At 41.8% G+C, this 14,794-nt stretch overlaps 1 protein-coding gene across 1 annotated transcript in view; it reads left to right on the forward strand.

Moving 5' to 3' along the window:
• The window catches only part of PIEZO2 (piezo type mechanosensitive ion channel component 2), a 446,101-nt gene that overhangs the window by 419,103 nt on the left and 12,204 nt on the right, over positions 1-14,794 (forward strand). Inside the window, exons 45-49 of the mRNA XM_077778264.1 lie at positions 781-913; positions 3,145-3,292; positions 3,409-3,623; positions 9,311-9,469; positions 11,180-11,327. Of these exons, the coding sequence (XP_077634390.1) occupies positions 781-913; positions 3,145-3,292; positions 3,409-3,623; positions 9,311-9,469; positions 11,180-11,327 (803 nt within the window). The remainder of the gene's footprint in view (positions 1-780; positions 914-3,144; positions 3,293-3,408; positions 3,624-9,310; positions 9,470-11,179; positions 11,328-14,794) is intronic.

Raw genomic sequence — 14,794 nt, forward strand, 5'->3', positions numbered from 1 at the left:
CTTTTAGCAAAACCACCTATTTATTCCCTAAGCTAGTTAATTTCTTAATAAAATAGTGGAGTAGCAGCAGCAGATAGATTAGCCCTACAGTTTCCACTCTTGGAGAAATTGGGTTTTTGTATTTATAGTGCTCCTGCATGAAGTTTTTGAAACACCTGTGTATTCATCTTCAGAATACACTTTTCAGGCAGACAGTGTTTCATCTGGACATGAAAAAGGCATGGGGCACGGACCCAGTCTGGAAAACCCACAACCTGGGACCCCATTTAGCACTATAAAAACTGTTCTTCCAATCTATTTCTTCCTGGAATAAAAACCATATAACAGGGTTCCTGGGTGACTTACTCCAACTCATGATTTTGGTTCAGGCCATGATCTCCAACCTTGAGGGTTTGAGCCCCACGTCAGGCTCTGCACTGACAGTGTGGAGCCTGCTCAGGATTCTCTCTCTCCCTCTTTCTCTGCCCCACTCCTGCTGGAGCTCTCTCTCTCTCCAAAATAAATAAATAAACTTAAAAAAATAAAAGATCACATAACAACCCCAGAAGGAGCCAGTGTTCGGTGTAGAAGCCCAAATACATTTCACTGTGGAGGCAGAGTTGAAACTGCAAATTGCAAATCCTCAGTCACTATTCTTAAAGGCATAGTGTATAGTAACCCTCGAAATCTGCTCAAGCCATCCTCTGCTGTGTGGGTTCCAGGGACTTCTGTGATGTTTCTGTCAACAAGCCCATAACTCAGCACATCTTGTTGTTGTTGTTGTTGTTTTCCTGTCTCTAGGCAGCACAAGCACCCGAAACAGCAGTCAAAAAGGAAGCAGTGTTTTGAGCATCAAGCAGAAAAGCAAAAGGGAACTTTATATGGAAAAGCTTCAAGAACATTTAATCAAAGCAAAAGCATTTACCATAAAGAAGTAAGTGCACGAAGACACATGGGTGGCATGTTTTATTTTAGGGCCAGGGAGCTGGTATCAATTATTTCATATAAACCAGGGGTGCATAACAGAAAAGTTACCTCACATATCGCAAACATCATCTGCTTAAGGCAGAAGAAAATGACCCATTAGTGTATTGTTCTTAATGGAGATGTAATTGATGTATAAATTATGTTAAGTTCCGGCATACAACATAATGATTCGATAGATGTATATGTTGTGGAATGATCACAATAGTCTAGTTAACATTTGTCACCACATATAGTCACAAGTTTTTTCTTATAATGAGAACTTTTAAGATTTACTGTCCTAGCAGCTTTGAAATGTCAAGTCCACAGGGTGCCTGGGTGGCTCAGTCAGTTAAGTGTCCAACTCTTGGTTTCGGCTCAGGTCATGATCTCACGGTTCATGAATTGGAGCCCCACATCAGACTCTGTGCTGACAGCACAGAGCCTGCCTGGGATTCTCTCTCTCCCTGTCACTTTGCCCCTCCTCTGCTCTCTCTGTCTCTCAAAATAAGTAAACCTAAAAAAAGGTTTTTTTTACTTAAATGTAAAGTACAGGATTATTAACTGCAGTCACCATGCTGTGACTAACTTACTTTATAACTGGAAATTTGTATGTTTTGACCTCATTCACCATTTTGCCCAATGCTCACTCCTGGCAATCACCAGTTTGTTCTCTCTATCAATGAGTATGGGTTTTTCATTTTGATTTTTTTTAGATTCCATGTATTAGTGAGATCGTATGTNATATATATATATATATACACACACACATATATATATACACATATATATATACACACATATATATATTCATCTCAATAATATATATACTTCATTATATGCCACTGTATACATGCACACACATGTGCACATGCACACACATACACACACTTTTTTATCCATTCATCTATTGATGGACACTTGGGTTCCAGGTCTTGGCTACTATAAATAATGCTGCACTGAACCTGGCATACAGAGATCGTTTAGAGTTAGTGTTTTCATTTCCTTCAGATAAATACCCAGAAGTAGAATTGCTGTATCATATTGGAGTTCCATTTTTAATTTTGAATTAAACAATAACTCATACTGTTTTCCATTTTGACTTCACCAACTTGCCAACTTCAGCAGTGCATAAGGGTTCCCTTCTCTCCACATCCTCACCAACACCTGTTATTTTTTTTTGGTCTTTTTGTGTGAGGTGATGTATTTTTTTAAAAATCAGTTTTCAGTGTGATTCATTTTTATGCCCATTACACTTATAAACACAGTTTCCTATTTGAATAGAATAAATAATTTCAAGGATTCTCAGTATGTATTTCCAAGCATCATCATGCTGAATTCCCCTAGACAGAGAGGTGTATGATGTCACAGTTGGAAGGGACTCAGAGAAATACTCTCATCCTGGAGAGGGGAAACTGAGGTCCAATATCACACAGCTTGTCTCCAGCAAAATGCACTAGTCCTTCCCCCAAGTGCCAGGGATCTTGACAGGCAGCAGACGAGCAATGGGAATGGAAGAGGTTCAGCAGGGCTGGCCCTGAATGTGGCCTCTGAGACCAGGAGGGCCATCCAACCTGAACATGGCCTTGAATTGAAGGCAGGACCCAGAAAACAGGGAAGACAGAGCAGAGGCTGGACAGAACAGGGTGCAGTCAAAAGCCCAGGGCACTACCTGGGAACCAGGAGGGGCACAGGACCCAAAAAGGGGAGGTGCAGGGGTTACCTAATGTATACTGGGTGCTCAGGTTGGGCTCCAGGTCTAAGCACCATTATGTATTCCCATCTAATTCTCACCCCAGCCCTGTGTCTCAGATTTCTTTCTTACCCAAGTTTTATAGTAGATGAAATAAAAACACAGAGAACTAAGTAGCATGCTCAGGGGCTCACAGTCAGGGAGTAATTGAATCAGGTGACAAACCCAGCACCTCATTTCTGGGGCTTTAGGCCCCTCTGTTCTGCTTCTCACAACAGAAGAGGTCCGGGGTCTCATCAGCACAAGGAGCCATAGTGCCTTCCTTGGCAATGAATGTCTACACTCGCTGTTAGAACAGGAACCACTCCCACCAGACTCTGCGGAAGCTGAAGAGGGAGGTGTAACCTGCTTGTGGAGAGGGATTCAGAGGAATGGAATCATGGAAATATCTGGTCATCCCTCCCATCCTGCCCCTCCTGAATCAAGTGCTGAGGGTCTCTGTTTTGCAGGACTCTGCAAATATATGTGCCCATCAGACAGTTCTTCTACAACCTCATCCACCCAGACTACAGTGCTGTGACCGACGTATATGTGCTCATGTTCCTGGCTGACACTGTTGACTTTGTCATCATCGTCTTTGGCTTCTGGGCCTTTGGGGTAGGTTGGGGCGGTGGGGGGTGGGGGAGGCAAAGGCCACCACACTTCTAATGAGTAAGGCTGATACTGTTCCTGTGAAGTGCCGCTTGTCCCTGAACCTGTTGTTTTCTTCCCAGAAACACTCAGCAGCGGCAGACATCACCTCTTCGCTGTCAGAGGACCAGGTTCCTGGGCCGTTTTTGGTGATGGTCCTAATTCAGTTTGGAACCATGGTGGTGGACCGAGCGCTATACCTCAGGAAGACTGTACTGGGAAAGGTCATTTTCCAGGTCATTCTTGTGTTTGGAATTCACTTCTGGATGTTCTTCATCTTGCCTGGTGTGACTGAGAGGTAAGGTGGAAGCTGGAGGCACACACCCGCTTTAATGCAAATATATCCCAGAAGGTTATCATCCCGTATGCATCGCCAGAACAAAATCACCAGGTACAGGCAGAGGCACAGCAGAACAGCACCATGGGTTGGAAAAGTTAGAGCTCATCATCAATATTAAATTCAGTGTGGCTCCAAAACGTGAACTGATTCCTCAAACGCAGTTTCATTGTGTGTTCATAGGCATTCATAGCAATCAGGTTTTTCGGGATGGGAGAAGTGGCAACCTTGGCCATGAGAAAACTGGAGGCTGTCCATTGTGATTGTCTCTACGTCTAAGTAGACAGAGATGAACTGCAGCGTGGTCTTACGGCCGCTGTTAAGGGAATGAGAGGCTCTCAGACTGTGTCCTATGAGAAATGGATGAAACAAAATGGAGACTGTTTAGTAGAAAAAAATACAGAGGGCAATGACCAGCAGATAAGAGTAGCGTCTGCCACATAGAGTACTTGTGAGGGTTGTACGTGACAGTATTTGGAAGGCGCCTGGCATGGTCTCAGCACGTGGGGAGGGGGTGGAAGCATGTGGCCCCATGACGCCATGATGCTGCTGTTGCTGTTAATATAGCTAATTGCTGCTTGTTAAAATGGCCTGGATATGGGGTGGGAGGTGGTGGGGGACATGTAAAAAGAGCAGCCTAAAGTCCAGTGGGGAAAGGGCTGGTGAGATCCTTGGAGGTGGCTGTCTGCTGCCTTTCCCTCTGTCTCCTTGAGCTCTAAGCTCCAGTCATATTGAGGGCACCATGTCCTCCTGCACCTCAGAGGACCTTATTCATTACCCTTCTCTCCTGCCTCCAACCCACTCTTCCTCCTCAACCTTTAGGTTTCCCAGGTTGCCTCTACCTGAAACAGTACTTGGGACCAAGCTGGTACTTAACACATGAACAAATGAATGAAAGAAAAACAAGGGAGACTGCTATAAATAGGAGATTATGGGAGCAAAGGGTCAACAGAACGGGACATGGAAGCACCCATATAATGTAATAGGAATGATCTTTTTAGCGAACACGTCATCAAAAGTCTTCATATTTTACAATAAGCTGATCTTTTTATCATACGTCAAGGGTCATTCCTGGCCAAGCCTTGTGAATAACATGGCAATCCAGCTGGCTACTACCATTATCTGAAGGGTGACTAGAAAGCAATGAAAATTGCTCTCACTTGTGTGGTTCCTAACTTGACTCAAGTGGCGTTCCTAACAAGGAAATTCAACTCTCTTCTGACACTGCTGCAGCCACATGTCTACTGTCACCTGAATGGTTAGGCTGTGACCTTTTGATTTTGGTGGCAATGCAAATATTTTAAAAGGAAAAATGGAATTAGGATATTTCCCATGAGTCTGAAGTAGAACTAAGTAAATAAAGAATTGTTACCCAGAAAACTATCAACAGCCAAATAAGTCCTTCACATCATACTGCATATGGGGAGAGTAAACATATCTCAGCTGATAAAAATAATTCAGACTCAGGCAAGCTTCTTGTTGAAATACTGGTTTGTTGTACTGGTTTGTAAGAACATTGTGGATCTTATTTGTTGGTCTTTAAAGTAAAATAAATTTTCTCTCTAAATAATTCTATATACATATCAACGCAGAGAAATAAACCACATTCAACACCCATGGTAGTCAGATGATGAATGTGGATTATTTCCATGACATTTAAATGCATCAGTGGGCATTCTCTACCAGACTTCCTGAAACTCTTAATTTCATAGATGAAAGAGGCCTTTAAAAAAACTTTCTAGACCTGCTGATTTCACGGATTAAAATAGGTAAAACCCATACAGAAGAGTGATGTCTCCAAAGTCACTCAGCTGGCTCGTGGTTAAGACCAGATCCCAATCACAGACCTCTTGACCCTACTTTATGCTACACCCCACCTCCTATGGGAAGCATCCTGTGCTCACTTCCAAGCATATTTCGTGAAATAATCCAGCCTACATTTCATTGCGCAGTTGTGAAAGGGATTTTATTTTTCCATCCCCAGAACAGAGCTCCAGAGCATGGATCTTACCATGTCCTGATAGAAGAGTTCATAGAGACTGATGTTTCCAGAAATATGGCAATAGAGAAGCCATGGAGAATCCTTCAGCAGGATCAAATTACCAAGTAGTTGGGTTATTCCTGCTGGTATGAGTTTCCAACTGATGCTGTAGCAAATTGCCACAAACTTAGGGCTTAAAGCAAAATTAATTTATCATCTTACAGTTGTGTGGGTCAGGCGTCTGACACAGGACTTGCTGGACTAAAATCAAGGTGTAGGCAGGGCCACATTCCATTCTAAAGGCTCTAGGGGAGAATCCCTTTCCTTGCCTTTTCCCACTTCTTGAGGTACTAGCCTTCCTTGGCCGGTGGCCCCGCCTCAGTCTTCAAAGCCATCATCAGTGAGTGGAGTCCTCTTTTCATTACATCACCCTGTCCCTGCCTCTACCACCATGGTTCCCTCTCACCACAGCTGAGAAAGATTTCTCTCTTTAAAGGCTCATTGATTAGATTCAGCCCACCTGGGTAACCTAGGTTTATCTCCCTACTTCAAGGTCTTTAACCTAATCTCAACTGTAAAGCCTTCTTTGCCATGAAAGGTAATATATTCACAGGTTTTGGGGATTAAGCAACAATGCCTTGCAAACCAAATAGAGCTGGAATGTTTGTAGTAATGACTGACTTAATGAAAACTTCGTTTGGGACTTACAATAGTGCACATTCAATTCAAAGCTCATTTATTGAGTACCTGCTATGTCCAAGGCAGTAGACCAAGTGAAAAGGGGCATGACCCCAAAGTGAATAAAGCAGGGACCTATCCCCATGCAAAGGGCCACATGATGGGCTTCCAGAGATTGAGGCACTATGATAAACACTAAAACTATAGCCACAGCTGTATACCTAAGACTAATATAATCTCAATTTTTTAAACGATAAAAACTTTCAAAGATATTGAAAAATTCCATCACCCAAAAAACCTCCTATGCCCTTTTCTAATGGAGGCTTATCCCTCACCTCTAGCTTCTCGTATATCCATTTTCTGTCCCTACAAATTTGCCTTTCTCAGAATGTCATTCAAATGGACCCCACACCCTATGGCTTTTAAGGCTGTCTTTTTTCACTTGGCATAATGCATTTGACATTCATCCATGTTGTTGCATGTATCAGTACTTAATTATTTTTTGTTGGTCAGTAGTGTTCTATCATGTAAATGTTCCAAAGAGTGTTTAAATGTACAAAAGTTGAAGGACATTGGGGTTGTTTATATTTCTTTGGCAATTACAAATAAAGCTGCTATAAACATTACCCCCCCCCAAAAAAAAAGGCCACAGAGATAATTTCTGTCTCATTTGATCTCACTTCTGAGCCTCACCTAATGGTCATTCTCAGTGCAATGGATTACCCTATCTTTATTTTTGGATATTTAATTCAAGATATATTAGTTTTGGTGAGTCTTGAGTCTTGATTACCAGCATGTCAGTGACAATATAATTTCATGTCATTTCAAGCCATGCTGCCATCACTTGTTAACCTCCCAAATTCATTTCTTCTCCTTCAGATATTGTTGCTGAAAATTTAATTCATTATTGTGCAAAAGAAAACACTCATTAATAGTTATGTTATCTAAATCCTTTTCAAAACAGGAAAAGAATAAGAGAAGGAAGAGATTAGGAGTTTATACAGAAAAAAAATTCTGGCTACCAGTTATCATATTGAGCATCAGGAAGCTCCAATATTTTGAATAATTAATCTCATAAATGACTTTTCCTATGTGTACGCACATGATTTATTTAGTCCACAAACTTTCAGTGGTTGCCTGTAGTCTACAAAGTACTGTGTGGCTGGTGCTGTGGGGGACAGAGAGATGAGTAAGGCATGACTCCAGCCACTAGTAATAAAACATGGAGAGGCCACCAAAAGAAAAGTTCTTCTATTGTGGAACAGCCTTAATGTTTCTATTAGATGTAACAGGATTACTTTAGGAACTACCAATTGTTACTTATTCCAAGTTGATTCACCTTAAGGTTTAAGGAAGGGAAATTATTTATTTTTTTCAGTTTTTATTTAAATTCCAGTTACATAACATAACATACAGTGTAATATTAGTTTCAAATGTACAATTTGGTGATTTCAAAACTTACATACAATACCCGGTGCTCATCACAACATGGGTTGGTCCTTTTATAAGGGATAGAAGACAACACAGTTGTATATCTTTGATTATAACTTTGATAGATACAGAATTTTTCCTCATGCAGTTTTCATGTAAATTATTTCTAAAATCCAAGGACGTTTCCGTGGAAAGCTAAAAGAATGTTCTTTCTTACTACTACACCGATAGAGACAGTCCCTGGAAAGGGAGAGGGAAAGAATAGTTGATATGGGCTGTCTGTAAAGTTCTGTCAAGTGCTAGATCATGGTCAAATATATGTAATACATTAGGACCTGAAATGCCAAAGCTGGTTTCTCTACAGTGAAGACACTTAATATGCAATACTTTTGCAATTTGTACTTGTTGAGATCTACTTAGAGGTCCCTAGGTCCCTGAGACACACAGGCCCACGCATTCCTGGCTGGTTCTCAGACCTGGTCAACAAAATAGCTATTTTCAGTTAAAAAATAACACACTTTTTCTTCTAATGTCAAAATTAAAAGTTAATAAGACAAATCTAAAACATAACATAAAGAGGAATACACTGCATGTGTAAAAATACTTAACTATTGCTCTTAATTTTAAACACAGGGAAGATGATAGCTACATCTTGGCAAGTCAAAAGTCTTATTTTTTATTTTCTTTTAAAAATGTACTAAATGTTTAAGCCTCTTGCAGAACTCTGCATTTATCCAAAGTTAAAAATGGTCCTATAGCTCACCTTTCTTTGAAAAGATGTTCCAGAGTTTTTTCTATTGTGAAATTTAGTTCCAAGTGTTCCCTCAAACTTATGCCAGCATTTATGCACTGTATAACACGATGGGTCTCTTCATTAATTATTCACCAGGAGAAGGGACTACCATTTCGATGGCTGAAGACATCATTAGAGAAAAGAATGTTAGATCATGGAATCATAGCTTTTCAGAGGTAGGGAAAATCTTCAAAGGAAGACATAGACACCTGGAGCATGATGGCTTGAGGAACAAATGCTATAGGTTGTAAACACAACTGGAACCCAAATCAGGGTGTTGAAACTTTCTTAAACCATGACCTGCCTTTATAGAAGAATAGCAAAAAGGTGGGGAGGGAATGCATTTCTCAGGATACTTCCTCCTACATCTTCCAAATTACAGGTACTTTGAAGTGAAAAACAATGCATTTTTTGATGAACTTTAATTTGGATCACAGTAGCAGCCTCTTTCACATTGTAAGTAAATGCTAATTAGTAAATTCACTTCAAAATAAATTAGTTTATTCCTGGCCTATACAACTGAATTATGCACTAATATATTGGAGGCACCATTTGTAGAATTTTTTTTTAATTATTAGGCTTTCTTACCCTATGTTTTGCCTTTGATGTGATCCACTATGTACAGAGAATTCCTTACAATTGACCAAATTGGCTCTGAGTGCCAGAGCGGCAATTCGACTTTTTTTTTTTTTTTAATCTTAAACTGGTATCCTCTTGTACCAGAAGAATATTCCATTATTTCACTTTTCTGTTTTTGCACTTTAGGAAATTCAGCCAGAACCTGGTTGCTCAGCTTTGGTACTTTGTGAAATGTGTTTACTTCGGGTTGTCTGCCTACCAAATCCGTTGTGGCTACCCAACGCGAGTCCTTGGAAACTTCCTCACCAAGAGCTACAATTATGTCAACCTCTTCTTGTTTCAAGGGTAAGGAAGGACACTGTGTTGTCACAGTCACCTACAGAGGGGAGGCTGTCAATAGAAAGGCATTTTGTTTCCTCGGGAAAAAACAGGAAGATAAAAAAAAAGCTGAAGTGGCAAAACAGATCATCACAGAACTCTTCTGTTTGGTAAAAGACAGATATGCCTCTTGAAATAACCTTTCTAGGTGTAGTTACTGCACACCTGGTCAGCATATTGTTCTAGAATTATCCACCTGGGTTAATTTTCTGTTACTGGATCCTGCGTAATTACTGTGGTACAATTTCAGGATGAAAAATAGGGATACATGATCCTTAAGTATTAATATATATGAACAGAAATTTGGCCTTTGTACTATTTCAAAATACCTTTGGGATGTTGTGTATACAGTGAGTTCCTCCATTGAAGAGGGCCATTTATTCCACATAACCTCAACCAGAATGCCACATGACTTACTTGTTCCTGGTAGTAAGTTAGCTACTCACACAAAGCATATTGGCTCTTCCATGTAAGAATTTCATTGGTAGTATCTCCTCTCTGTTCCAATGAAAATTATACCACAGCATAGAAGGTCAGGCTGCTCATGGCACTGCTGGCTCCTTGGTTGTACCAGACCTGACGACAGCTGACTTAGTCACAGAAGAGGTGTCGAGTGTGCTCAGTGAGTCGCTTAGTGTTGTTCTGTGTCTGGCCTGATATTTCTTCCGGGGATTGGATTAGTGTTCACTTGGCAGAGCTGAGTGGCCTAGGAGAGAATTTCTGAGTGAGAACCCAAGCTGCTCTGAAGGCCCTGGGGTGACCCTGGGTTCTCCAGCTGGGAAAAGTGCTGTGTTAGTCAAGAAACGGGGAATAGTTCCTAGACCAGAGGGGAGCCCAAGCCAACCCATCCCCAAATATAAGAACATAAGCCAGAATCTTACTAACCTGAGGTATCTACTAAGTCTACCATCTACTAAGTCAACTGTGTGCCCCCCAAGCCCATGTCCTGCTCCCTCTGACATCTCTCACTTCCCCTCATCTTTCATATATCAGGTATATAACTTGCTCTAGCTCATTCAACAGCAAACCGCCAATATTCAATAATCCTGTGATCAGTAGACTCTCATAACATAAACAAATACATGTTTAAAAATGTAAAATCATGTGGGTTTTTTTTTTTTTGCAGAAGATATTACCTTAAATATAGAAAATCCTAAAGAATCGACCAAAGCACTGTTGGAAGTAATCAATGAGTTCATTGTAAAGTTACAGGATATAAAATTGACATGCAGAAATCAGTGATCCTTCCATATGCCAAAAACAAAACATCAGAAAAAAAAAAACTATCCCATTCATAACAGCACCAAAAACAATGAAATACTTAGAAATAAACTTAACCAAAGAAATGAAAAGATCTGTACAATGAAAACTACCAGACTTTGATGAGAGAAATGGGAGAGGACACCTTCAAACTTAAAGAGAATCCTAATTTGTTAAGACCATCAGCAAAAAGGAAAAAAAAATAGAAAAAAAGAATGGAAAACACTAATTCATACATTGACTTAGGATGAAAAGCAGTTGTATTCCAAGTTGCATTTTACCATAAGGGTCACCTTGAGAATTTTTCCCAAGTCATAAAGGGCTAAAACAATAAGGAACTACATGAGCTCCTGGGGTTGGGATGGTGGCAGGGGCTACCCCACAACTGCCTCTCTAGCAAGATGTGTTTTCTGGCAGGTTCCGTCTTGTTCCTTTTCTGACTGAGCTGAGGGCTGTGATGGACTGGGTGTGGACAGACACGACCTTGAGCCTCTCCAGCTGGATCTGTGTGGAGGACATCTATGCTCACATATTCATCCTGAAGTGTTGGCGGGAGTCTGAAAAAGTAAGCCAATAAAAATGCCTTACCCCTTTTGGTTTCCCTTCCATCCAGGCTAGTTATAAGATTAATGTGAATCTCTGCAAGTTTTGTGGCCAAATAAATGGAGACAGGAGGCAAAAATGGTGAGGACCTGTGAATATCCCATTGGTTTCCACCCCACTGGACTTGGGAATTTTGGACTCACTGCTGCCTTAGTCAGCAATGGCATCCAGATGTGTTCTTCTTTTGGCCAGCTTATATTGTAGTTATTTTTAAAAGAAGAAATGATATATTGCTGTGTGACCCATAATTCTTAAATGGCTCATTTGGGAGCCAAAAAGAATGTGGTATGATGGAGAAAAGTGGGGTCAGGTGGCTTGGACTCAGGCTTACCCTCTGATTCACTCTTTGATGAGCGACAGGACAGTGTAACTTCTTCGTGCAAAGGAAATTGAAGTGCGGATATTTGCTTATTCTGTTAGGTTGAATATTAAAGTTTAAATATGGTTAGAATTACTGTTATTGATTGGATTTTTCAAAAGTTTAACATCTGAAACAGGAGTCATAAGAGCAGTGGAAGTGCTCAACAAGCATTAGTGAGGTGGTAGAAAGTGTCCAGTATAATACTCTCCTTGGAAAAATTCCCTCTAGTGTATACAATTTCTAGTATGTTCTGCTGCTGCTTCTTGGAATTTCAGCTTCATAGTCACAGGGCCCACTGACCTGCAGCTCCTGTATTTATGGGGTTTGTGAAAGTAAAGGAGACAGGGCTGGCATTAAACTTAAAATCTTAGAGCTTGTCCTCATTTGTAAGGAGCAGAAAAGTTGATAAAATGATAGAATATGGCAGATATTCTGCCAAAGGGACTTGGAAGGTAACAATCATGGTGATAAAGCATCTAGAAATCATGACAAATGAAGAAAAGCAGGAAGAACCGAGAATTGTTCTGTGTGAAGGAGGCCAAAATAATAGTCGCTTTTAACTATTAGAAATAGTAGAAAATAGAGGGAAAGTTTGAATTTGTTTAGAAGACTCAAGATAACAGAGCTGAGACAGGTAGACAGAAGCTCTAGTAAGTTTCAGTGACATCTGAAGAATTTCCTAACAATCGAAGCTACCCCATCACAGACTGGCTCCCTCAGAAGGTGGCTGCCACCAGGTGTCCACATACACGTCACACAGAAGAGAATCTACATCCTGAAACCTCTGTGCTGGGAAGCACAGGTCCTAGATTTATTCATTCAGCAGTTTATCATATCAGTTGTCTATTGCTGCCATCAAACTACATCAAACTTAGTGGTTTAAAAATAACAACCATTTTGGGGGCACCCGGGTGGCTCCTTTGGTTGAGCATCTGACTTCAGCTCAGGTCATGATCTCAGGGTTCATGGGTTCAAGCCCCACATCGGGCTCTCTGCTCTCAGCACAAAGCCTGCTTCGGATCCTCTGTCCCCCTGTCTCTCTGCCCCTCCCCTGCTTGTGCTCTGTCTCTCAAAATAAATAAACTTTAAAAAAAATAACAACCATTTTCCTTCCTCACAATTCTGCGGGTTGGCAGTTTGGGATGGATGTCGCTAGACAGACTTGCCCAGGGTCATCCTGTGGCTGCTGTTCCAGAGGGACCAAGCACAGGCAAGAGAAAGACTGGAGAGAGAAGTGGTTCAAGAGACAGGCAAGTCAGAAGATAATTTCAGAATAGATAGGATCTAAGCCTCTGTAGATGTTAAGGAAAAGAACAGTAGAAAAAAGGAAAAGAAAAATTCTTAGTATCAGAGCCAAAAGATAAAGTGGCGGGGGGGGGCTTGGGAATCAGAGGTGTGGGTGAATAAGTTAGTAGTGGTGAAGAGGAACGGCCATCTTACAGGAAGCTGGAGAAAGATGAGCAGTGAACCAATTGCACATCACACAGCCTGGCTTCTGCATGAAGTAGACTGACTTATCTATTGACAGCAGGAGGGAAAGACGGCATCCAAAACCCAGAACCTGTCCATGGGGCACCGGAAACTGTGAGATACATCTTCCTCTGGATGAAGGGGAGGAGAGTCCTCAAGTGGGAGTTTTTGAATCAGAGCTCACATTACTGTCCCACATGGATACAGGGCCGCCTTTCATGGGAGCGGCTGTGTCTGCCCCATTTGTTGGCTCTTACAAGCTTTCCACTGTCTTTGAGCCAACAGGTGACAACCTTCTTAATACTATAGTGAGGAAGTCACAGCCATTGCCCATAGTCCTTGTGAAGGACAGGGTTGCTGTGCCCTAGAACATGAGTTTTATGATTATTATTGTTATTTTATCTTCAAGAAATAAGAATCCTCATATGAATGTATCACTTCTCCTTAAATATATACTTCTATCTTATGCTCAGTCGCTGGCTATTTCAAATCTTTTTTAATCTTTTATTTATTTCTGAGAAAGAGAGAGACAGCATGAGCAGGGGAGGGTCAGAGGGAGAGATACAGAACCTGAAGCAGGCTCCAGGCTCTGAGCTAGCTGTCAGCACAGAGCCCAACGCAGGGCTCGAACCCACAAACCATGAGATCATGACCTGAGCTGAAGTTGGACGCTTAACCCGGTGAGCCACCCAGGCGCCCCAGTCGCTGGCTATTTCAGAGTAACAGTCTTTTAAATCAGTACAATTTCCTAAGGAACTTAGGTGTATAGGAGGTAAGTAAGTATCGGGGAGCCCAAGCGAATCTGGCACAAGTTTCTACCCTGTTCCATCAGAAACAGAAGGGTTACCAGTGATGATCTCTTGTCCAGTATGAAGCAGAAGAGTAAGATGCTTTTAAAAGTAACTTTTCTCAGGAAGTCTTCCAAGTCGAATGTGCTACGCTCTGGGGCCTTTATGAACACACATTATGAAGCCAGAACAATTTCCTAAAAGGCAGAGTGCTGGCCTATGAGCACACACAAATGCAGGCCACTTGCTCCCAGCCCTGGTCTACAGTGATTTCCAGGTAGCCACGTCCCTAGACACTTTAGGAAGCTGACCGGAAATGCAGCATTGACAAGGCGTGAAAAACAGAGAGACACAGAAGAGCATTGGCTTAACCAGGAAAGGGGTGATGGGCAGTGCAGGACAGGAAGGGAACAGTCCCTTTGGAAGGTGAAGCGGGGAGTTAGAGAGAGGTCCAAAGGTCCTGGCCCTGTCCTGCCTCCAGGAAGCTCACGGAGGGCTGAGCAGGAAGAGGGGGAGAATGGATGGGGAGGTTCGGGGGCCTTCAACGATGAACCTCAAAGGCTGGTCTCCAGGAGAGGAACTGACATGGCTCCGCTGCAGGCAGGAGAGACCCAAGCTGTTCTTGGCAGAGAGAAGTCTTTAACCGACAAAACACTTCGCTGCATAATGCCTGAGCGCTCCTGCATTAGGGTGAGAGGCCCCTTGTCTAAACTGGCCTCCTGGAGAAAAGGATGAGAAAGCAAATCTGTGTGTGTGTGTGTGTGTGTGTGTGTGTGTGTGTGTGTGTCACTATATATCTGAAATTTTGAC

Source organism: Crocuta crocuta, unplaced genomic scaffold, assembly GCF_008692635.1.
Source record: "Crocuta crocuta isolate KB4526 unplaced genomic scaffold, BGI_CrCroc_1.0 scaffold26, whole genome shotgun sequence".
In the NCBI taxonomy this organism is placed as follows: domain Eukaryota; kingdom Metazoa; phylum Chordata; class Mammalia; order Carnivora; family Hyaenidae; genus Crocuta; species Crocuta crocuta.